General features: G+C 35.6%; 1 protein-coding gene across 2 annotated transcripts; it reads left to right on the top strand.

Annotated features, from left to right (window-relative positions):
- Positions 1 to 7,420: 7,420 nt before the first annotated feature.
- On the top strand, positions 7,421 to 8,289 carry LOC133314260 (protein SRC1-like). Of its 2 annotated transcripts, none has more exons than XM_061515710.1 (2): positions 7,421 to 7,827; positions 8,134 to 8,289. In XM_061515710.1, exon 1 carries the CDS (start codon positions 7,501 to 7,503, stop codon positions 7,801 to 7,803), a length of 303 nt encoding a protein of 100 aa, XP_061371694.1. In that variant the 5' UTR covers positions 7,421 to 7,500; the 3' UTR covers positions 7,804 to 7,827; positions 8,134 to 8,289. The 2 variants fall into 2 exon arrangements, with proteins under 2 accessions (XP_061371694.1, XP_061371693.1); XM_061515709.1 differs by having other exon boundaries at positions 8,131 to 8,289.
- The last annotated feature ends 2,009 nt before the right edge of the window (positions 8,290 to 10,298 follow it).

Below are 10,298 nucleotides of genomic sequence, written 5' to 3'. Positions count from 1 at the left end.
GGGTGGTCATTGTTGAAAAACTAACTTCTAAGGTGCCAAAAAGGGTTTAAGAAGATGACTCTTTCAACGAAGATTGAGGGTAAAGATTATCCTCACGTGTATTGAGACTAATGCTCAGACAGAATCATTTCACCGGTTCAGAGTAATTAATTTTTTTATTCTTCGAACAAAAGAAAACCCAATTTTTTTATTAAAATATGATTTCCACATTTTATTTAATTTTCACTGATGCAAACGCATGGACAGAAGATGGACCAAAGTGATCTTTTGGAAGATCAAACTGCTAAACATTAACATAACACTTAGGTTTTGAAGTTTTTGAACTAACTACAAATTTATTAGCATATTTTATTTATTTATTTTGAAAATATTTATTCTTTTCTCTCTTGTTACATTAGCATGACAATTAGATTAATAGAAAATTATAACAGACTTTTCTTCGTTTTTCAAATATGTAAGTCAATTGGTGACAATCCATTTCAACAGCCAACAGGCACCGGCATTGACTCATGAGAAGGGAAAATTTGAAGAGAATAACATACTTTGTACAAATTAGCAACAATTTATAGTATAAAATAATTCACAAACCTGTGGATGCCTCTCAAATGGCAAAATATTTTTAGGATTACCAATGCATATTTCACTCGATATATCTTTTATTAAATATGAAAAAATAATATATTTATAGTATTCTTATCTTTATGATTAGTTCCTTTCATATTATTATTTTATTCTTTTTTTGGTAAGAAAATACATATTCCTGTTATACCAAAAATACGCTCCTCAAATGGACTATTTTGTGTTACACGGGTACAATATCATCACACATGGCACCATTCCATTAAGATCATGTTATCAGAGGACAAGACAAGGATAAGAATATTTTAATTAGTTTCAAATATTTGTATCCAAATCAGTTTCAAATATTTTGAATCAATTTTAAATATGTTATTTATTATGTAACAGCTATATTTTGATTTGATTCTATCCATCCATTTGTACAACTCATGCTTATTTTCTTCTATCCATTTATATAGCTCATACTTTGTACATGTGTTTATAATAATGACGTAAAGTTTTGAATCAAAACTCAAAACTTTGCGTCATTATTATATATAGACATGTATACAAAGCATAAGCTGTACAAAATGGTTATTTCCAAAAAAAAAAAAAATAAATAAAAAAAAAGCTGTACAAAATGGATAGAAACAAATCAAACATAAGTTATACAAATGGATAGAATCAAATCAAAATATAAATGTTACATAATAAATAACAAATATTTGAAATTGATTCAAAATATTTGAAACTGATTTGAATATGAATATTTGAAACTAATTCAAATATTCTTATAGTTAACTTGTCCGACTTTTTGACCCTTTTACCCTTCATTAATTAATTAATAACCAATTTTCCCCTGATCCAGAATTATCCACCAACCTGCCCCCTTTTAGTTGACTACCTTGCTTTTTTAGTCGAGCAAATCGTCAAAATTCAGAATGTGGACTACACGAAATATAGTCGACTAAAAAAGCATCTTGATCGACTACATTTTTGGAATATTTAGTCGACTAAGGCACGATATTTAGCCGACTAAATATCGACAGATTTGTTTTTTAAACCCCCCTATTCGGCAATTCGGCAGAGGGGGTGTAGTGAAACCTAATCGACTAAGGAGAGCCCCAAACCCCAAATTCGCAGGAGCAGCTGAAGAACACCCCAAACCCCTCCCCCAGGCGTGTGGATTGCACCAAAAGCACGGTCCAAATCATGAAATCTCAAGGATAGGTAAGGTTTCTTAACTTGCATTGTGTTTTAGGTTTTGAAATTTTTTTTATTTGTTTGCTGTCCGAATTTTTGAACCCTAATCAAATTTTTTGTTTTAGGTTTTGTAACCCTAATCTACGAAGGTTTATTTTTTTGCGTTGTGTGAATTTTTTTGCATTGTGTGAATTTTTTTGCATTGTGTGAATTTTTTTGCATTGTGTGAATTTTTTTGTTTGAAAAGTTTGTATGTGGGAAAAGTTTGCTTTTGGTTTACAGCCCTTATGTTGCAAGTTTTCATTACCATCATGACATGTTTCATATAGTTAAATGCTGACATGTTTCATTGTAGGTACCCTAAACAAATGACGGGCCGCAGAAGACCAACCGATGAGGGCAATGAGTCACTTGAGAGACGCACCAAGCATAGGCAAGACTGGCCTTCTTCGTCAAGGCCACAAGACAAAGAGCCTGATACTGTTGACCTCCCGTATGGGTACCTGTTTGAGGACGACCCTACCGTCCACGCTTCATTCGTACGTGACCATTTGAACCGGCCGTTATGTGCTCCAAAATCTTTGGATACAACTTTTTTTGCTAAGGAGGGATTTGAAATTGTGGAATTGTGGGGGTGTTGGAGGCGGCACATCTGAGGGTGTTGGCCGAGACCCTATGTTCGTATTCAGAGCTTATCGTGCGGGCCTTCTACCATAACCTCAGCTACGTACAGGGCGAGCTGAGGTCGAGGGTCTGTGGAATAGAGATCATCATGACGGCACCTGCATGGTTGGAGATACTCGGCTATGATTTTGACTCTTCTCATACTGTGGCGTATGACGCTGATAGTGGTGTAGTACTTCCAGGATATGTATGAGAGGATGCCGTGCAGGAGCAGAGAAGAGTCCGTGGGGAACACTTGCACTATACAATGGGGTTGCTTTCTGTGGAGTCCCGTATACTACACTATGTCCTCACCCACGTTCTGTTTCCGCGATCTTTTAATCATTCCAGGGTGTTGGAACATGACATTCCCATTATGTGGGCTATCCGACATGCCCAGATGGTGAACTGGAGGCACTATATCTGTTGGTTTATGTTTAAGGCCAAACATAATGGGTCATCTTCCATACGCCTGTCTGGTACAGAGGATATTGGTTCACTTTGGTGTTCCCATGGAGACTGAGATGTTGAAGAAGACCACAGGCTATAATTGCAAGTTCGAAAAACGTCTATTGGAGCAGTGCAAGATTACTAAGAACACAAGATCGGGTGTGTGGGAGTTCAGTGGTATGCCCCAGGTTGAGGTTCCTTATGTTGCCCCAGATGACCACATTGTTGAGCCAGAGACGGAGGATGAGGAGGAGGAGGAGGATGTGGCTGAGGTTGAGGTTGAGGAGATAGCTGAACCTGAAGGTGGATTTTCACTGCGTGATGTCATGAAGGGCATAAATGCAACACTTAAGAAGATAGGAAAGATGGCGCTGACACATAAAAAATGGAGAAAGAGTCACATCAAAAAAGAGAATGAAAGGTTTAGACACATACATGGAAGGTTTAAGGGTGTGGAAGACAGGCTTGCTCGTCTGGAGCTTGCAAAAGGTGGGGAGGTAGCTGAGGCAGCAGGGGATGGGTGTAACACCCCGTGTATACCCGGAATATTAATATTACATCGTATTAAGCGGTGCTTAATTAAAAATGCGGAATATTCTTTTTCTTTTCAATTATGACGTCATTATCAATTACCAACTTGATAACTTAATCAATTTCATAAAATAACGCCTGTATGTAAATTGCACTAAGACATCTACTGAAATACCTCAATATATAGATAAAGTGTGTATCTAAATCACGACATTACATCAAGTAATCCAGACAATATCCTGATACATTATTACAACTCCAAAAGACTCAAGACATAAAAAATATTATGTGTCATGGACAATCCCCATGCTCACCAAATCGACATAGTAAACAACAATCTCAACATAAAACTCCAGAATCATAACTGAAGCTATAAGCATATAAACAGCATGCAAATCCAACATCCAATCATGGCAGCATAAAATAACAGCACTCTAACTCAGCTCCGGCCTCCTGCCGCCTGAGGTCTCAACATTACCTGATCCTGAAATAAGCATTCCCCAAACGTGGGGTGAGATCTCTAAACTAGAAATCTCAGTAAGACAAGGGGTCCTCAATGATCTTCCACCCCAAGCTCACTTACATGTGCAATATAAGTTCAAAAGCATTTATATCATTTTCAGTTCCAAAAACTATGTAGTGCAACAGATATCTATGGCATGTGTGTAATTACTATCTACTGGCCAGAGAAATGTAGGAATACGTTTATTCCCTACATGTAGTACAAGGAACACCGCTTGCACCTCACCCACAGCCTCACCCTCTTGTATGTTCTACATACTCAGGCTTACCGTATAGGTGGAACACCTCCATGCATATCAACAAGGCACTAACATATAATAGCTCAACAGCATTTCCAAAACATCAAAAGCATGTAACACAGCATGCATATACCATATCCCCATGGGACATGGTGGAACCACAACATGGCTAAACCGAGGACACGAAAGCTTACCTCCAAGCTAGTTATCCAATGCCACAAGCTCAAAGTCCAATCACAGCAAATCACAATCTGATATGGACCAAACATAAATCAATAACAGGTACCACTTGCATACAAATTAAAGACAACGCCTTTTCATTACGTTTTCAAGTCTTAAAGCTTCTAACAAAGCCACAAGCCCTAAATCCCATGATTCTGGCTTAATCCATTAAATACAGAAGTTCAACTTCATCAAACTAGGATTCACAAACCCCCAATAGCCTACTGTACACACAGCACAGCTGCTGTTCTGCGAAATCCCAGAATATTCGGATATCTCACTGTCCATATCCGGATATACAGATTCACATATCCGGATATCCAATATCCGGATATCCCAAAACCACGTATCCGGATATCCAATATCTGGATATCAGTTCGACAAATATCCGGATATCTCACGACAGAATGCAGTTTCTGCATTTTCGTGAAGATATCCCTTAAAGGTTCCCTATTTACCGATTTTAAACACCTAATCATGCATTTCTAGATGTGTTAAGCCTCACCAACAACAAGTTATCATCTTTTAACCTTAACATGTATCAAGCTACCATTTTTAAGCCTTAAAACTCAAGTTAAAGGTTGATATACATACCAAAGCTCAAAAACAGCAAAGGGAGATGCTCTTGGAGCTCACAATCAGACTCAAGCTACTGTCACAAGAGGATGCACGAAAATGAACACAAGATGACTCTTTTACTCAACAAGAAGACACCTTGAAGCATCAAAATGCCAACAAAAGGTCACACCCCTCAAGAACAGCAAACACAGCTCTTCAAACTCCCTCACACAGGTTCTCTAACTTAGAAACACCACCCCCAATGTAGTCCCAAGGCCAACCCTCACCCTCACCAAGTGTTTAATGGAAGAACAAGCATCAAAGGTGAATGCTTGCTCAAGAAATGGTGAAGAAGGCAAGGAAAGAGTGTTTTCTGGTTAGCCTCCAAGTTACTCACGTAGAGAAATCTGATCCTAGGGTTTTGCGCCCATAATGGGAGTATTTAAAGCCCAAACACACTTAAACACACAGTATTAAATTTAATTTCTACGCTTAGTATTTTAATCCCAAACTTTGGATTCTCAAACTACATAATTTTCTAAGATTTATCATATTTTTCTTATATTTTTCTGAGCACCTTTCCGATACGCGCTTTTCAAAGCCAGTACCGGTTTCTAGCACCAGTTCTCATTATTTGGACTTGAAACTCGTTTTACCAGTCCTACATGTTATTCTAGTAATTATCATGCACTTACATTAATTTTCCGGGATACTTTTTTGTACACATTTATACCGACTAGCAGAACCGGTATCTGCACTTTTCTTCCGAAAAGCGACTTTCAGCATTCTTAATCACTTATTATGATTATTAAGCCTCATAAATAATTATTAGGGTCAATTATGGAATCATTTCTTATTTTTGCATAATTAATTAATTAAATACCTTAATTAACGGTGCAGGTTCTTACAATGGGGGTCATGTGTCAGATGAGGACGACTCGGAGACAGACACAGACGGGGATGAGGAGTAGATTTAGGGTTTACATCATGTTATTATGTTTTTTTCATGTATTTCCTTTAAGTTGTTGATGTCCCGTAACTTTTTTAATGAATGCAGAATTGTTATGTTTTTTGGATCTATGTTATGTTGTGTAATGAATTTTGAATTCCATTTCAATATTGTATAACTTATGAATGGAACCTTTTTAGCAATTTGATCATCACGGCACAAAACAATATTGAATAGGTCACATTCGTCCATAACACATCACAACAAATCAGTATATGTGTTTAAAAAGGCTACATCTTGTATTGTTAACCGTAAACAAACGTTATGACAACATACGACTTCGTTTTAGGAATTTAATGTCCACATCGGTTTTTTGACTCGAAAATTATGCTCCCTAAGTCACACTCCCTTAGTGGATCAGTGTAGAGTGGAAACCAAGTGCAAGAAACATGTGTAAAACAGATTTGGGGTCCTAAACCAACAATTTAGTCGATTAACCTGCACTGGTTTAGTCGACTACAGTAGTCGACTAAATTGTCGTTTGAGATATTGTCTACACAGTGTCTTTTCCCGTTTTCACAAAAAATCACCTCCAAGAATTCTTTCTGAACAGTGCCAAATACCATCATTCCACTTGCATATTCAAAATGCAATGCAATTAGGATTGGTGGGGATTTAGACTAAATCTATGGAACCAAACGAGTGCTTTCCGGAATGCTTCCTTCGGATGCATATGAAAGTTTGAAAAAGAACGCAACCAAACACCACCTAAGGCAATTTTGCCCCCTCAACGATGCTTGGAATTCGTAGACAAATGCTTCGCAAGATAAAACATGTTACCTTTGTTTCGACAGTGGCACAACTAGAAGAAATAATACTGACGAACACAAAGAATGCTTGATCAATTAGAGGAAACAATATTGGCGAACACAAAGAATGCTTGATAAATCACAAAGAAAGACAATATGTGAGGATAAGTCCTGACATAATTTTGATAAGGAGCCAAGAAAATTTGTTGTTTTAGTTTACATACCACCAATATTTATAAGAGATAAATGGTCACAAATCGAAGTAATATAATTATTTAAAAATGAAGAGAGATGACTGTTCATAAACGAAGAGGCATGACTGTTTGCAAATAAAAAGAAGCAACTCTTAGAAAAAAAAAGACTTTCTAACTTATGATTCATGTTATACAACATGTTTATGATGTCGATATTATCAAAAGTGATATTTTAATAATTTTTTGAAAAATCATAAAACTAGCATTTTTCTTTAAAGTTATTTTATAGTCAAATAGACACCAACCAATATGTCAAGTGAGTTGAACACATTAAAGCTATTAATTACCTGATTTGATATGGTAATTAATGATTCCATCTACACGCACACGTACAACTACAAGCACACGTAGATTACACGCACATGGCCATTTCCGTAATTTCAGCCCAAAAGGTTGATAATGTTTTCACATTATCCTCACTTTCTATGCCTATAAATAAAATTGATTCACACTCCTAATACTTCACATCAGATCCAAAACAAAAGCAAAGGCTCAAGCACTGTTAAGAAAGAAAACAAAGAAAAGAAAAAGAGTGAGAAACAATGTCAGGGATCATTCACAAGATAGAGGAGACCCTCCATATGGGAGGGCACAAGAAAGAGGAACACAAAGGTGAGAGCCATGGAGAGTACAAAGGAGAACATCATGGTGAACACAAAGAAGAGAAACACGGGCATGGTGGAGAGCACAAGGAAGGCTTTGTGGACAAGATCAAGGACAAGATACATGGTGACGACCATGACAAGAGTGAGAAGAAAGATAAGAAGAAGAAGAAGGATAAGAAGAAGCATGAACATGGTCATGAGCATGGCCATGACAGTAGCAGCAGCAGTGACAGTGATTAGATCTTCTACTTCTCCTCTCATACGGTAACGTTTTATTTTGTGTTCTCTTAAAACTTCATTTTATCTAGATTTTATATTATTATCATGATTATCATCCTTGCAATGTTATTTGTAAATTAATGATTTTATTTTATTTTATTTTGACTTTTGAGCTAACATTAGGTGAAAAACAGACTATGGCTCCACCTTTTGGGATCTCATTTCTAGCATAGAGCAATGCTTTTACTAATTTTTATTTTATTCTAATCAGTTCTCACATTTTGCTTCATAACTTTTTAATTTAAAAATAAGGACTGACGTTTGCTTTTTTATGTTTTCTGCTTGCAGCAGATGCGTGGGCCATAGTAGTAACGAGCAAGAAGGCAAAGTCTTTAATTTTCCCTCTTGTGATGTATTAATAAAAGTAATGATTAATAGAGAAATTATGTGTGTTTCCGCTTTTTATTTACTTGTTAAATAAAAATCTCACTGCTTCTGTTTGGCTTTGCTTGGTTCCATACTAGCATAAAAGAATTAAATATTTTAATTATTCGTGAAAGCATCCATAAGTTGAAGTGACACAAGCTTCGTTCAACAATGCCTTGTAAGAAGACATAAGTAAAAAATTTTCAGCATATGCCATGTTAGATGTAGATATGTTAAATCTCATTGAACCCGCTAGAAATACAAAGGAATGGTCAAGTCACTACAAGCCCAACTATTAATATATCAACTATCATTCGTAGAAAAACATAAAAAAAACAAAAATCGAGCATTTTCATTTAGCACAAACAAAGTTTGATTAACCCCAAAACAGGGTATATTTTTTATTACTCAAGTCATACTTTTAGTATTTCAATTGCCCGTGCATCGAATCTAGGAAACTCAGTTATCAAGCTCAATTAACAAACCGAATTGGTTATGCAGGTAATAAAGCGCGGTTATTAAGTTACATTCACCGAATTCGGTTATTTGGAAGATTAAGTTTCTTAATTATAAAGATTATTAGCTGCATTGGTTACTCAGATGATTAAGAAATGCAAAACAAAGGTAATACAAACTCACAGTACACCGAAGGAACAGCGTGAAAATCATTTCACTAACCAATTCTAAACACTTCACGGAGTCTAATATAGGTATGTGTATTATCTTTATAAAATTGAAGGGTACAGGAAAACATGTACATCAGCTACTGGTTTAATTTCTTGTCCATTCATAAAGCTACCCTGCAGGAAATGTCTTTGTAATATCATTACGGTGGATAAAAAACTAGGGAAATAATTATCTCATGTTGCATGAGATAATTATCTCATGCAACAGAGACAAGATAATAGGGTCCACTATTTTTTTTTTTTTTTCTTTTTTCAAAAAAGTAGTGGACCCCACTATCTTGTCTCTGTTGCATGAGATAATTATCTCATGCAACATGAGATTAATAGATCCCAAAAAACTATGGTCTTATGGTGAAGAGTGAAGACAAAGGAAATCAACTCTTGATTGGGGGACAATGGCCAAAGTGTCATTGTTGGCAAAAAAAAAAAAAAAAAAAAAAATTAAAATGTCACGTTAACAGTAAATTTTGTCAAAATATCACGTGGCATATTTCGCTACACGGTGTAGCGAAATATGCCACGTCAGAACCAAAAATACCACGTGTCAAACAGGGAGAATTTCGCTACACACTGTAGCGAAATTCTCCCTGTTTGACACGTGCCATTTTTGGTTATGTGCATTCTGACGCGGCATATTTTGCTACACCGTGTAGCGAATTATTTGTACACATATTTCGCTACACAATGTAGTGAAATATGCCACGTGATATTTTGGCAAAATTTACTGTTTACGTGACATTTTGACAAAATTTACTGTTGACGTGACATTTTGGTATTTTTTTTTTTTTCCATCATTGATACTTTGGCCACTGTTTCCTTGATTGGACCCAAGGCGCTTATTTTATTTTTTACTTGGATATAGGTTTTTAAAGTTTCATATTATTAAGTTTTTGGTCTTCTTATCAGGGCGGATGGAAGGGAAGGTCGAGCATTGACGGTTGTCCCTCCTGTATTTTAATTTATTATTATTATATGTATAAAATGATATTTGTCTAATAATAATAGATTATTAACACTAATAGTTAGTCCTTCCTTAAATTTTTTTGTAATAATTAGTTCATCTTATTATTTTTAATAACACTTAAAATTTTAGTATTTTATTTTTGTTCCCCCGTCATAAAAAATCCTGGGTCTACCGCTGCTTCTTATGAGGCAATATCTGAATAAGTTCAAGTTCAACTATAAGGACCAATAGGAGTCGATACTCAACGATAGAGACAAAAATAAAGAAAGAAATAAGAATATAGGGATTTATAAAAGAGTTTTTATAGGGGCACAAACCTAAAATATTAGAACCTATACAGAATAAAACCAATACAATCTCAACATGTACTAATTTAATGACATTTTCTCATGAAATCTTAATTTTTTTTTCAAAATATTTAGGATACTTAAATTTTAGAA

Source organism: Gastrolobium bilobum, unplaced genomic scaffold, assembly GCF_033153095.1.
Source record: "Gastrolobium bilobum isolate Gb01-03AN ecotype WA unplaced genomic scaffold, APGP_CSIRO_Gbil_v1 utg14708, whole genome shotgun sequence".
NCBI classification, from domain to species: Eukaryota; Viridiplantae; Streptophyta; class Magnoliopsida; order Fabales; family Fabaceae; genus Gastrolobium; species Gastrolobium bilobum.
Note: the sequence above shows the minus strand (reverse complement) of the source record. Positions and strands in the feature narration are given on the sequence as shown.

Bases quoted from the DNA above. Each gene is read 5' to 3' on its own strand.
- LOC133314260 (XM_061515710.1), top strand. From the start codon at position 7,501: ATGTCAGGGATCATTCACAAGATAGAGGAGACCCTCCATATGGGAGGG.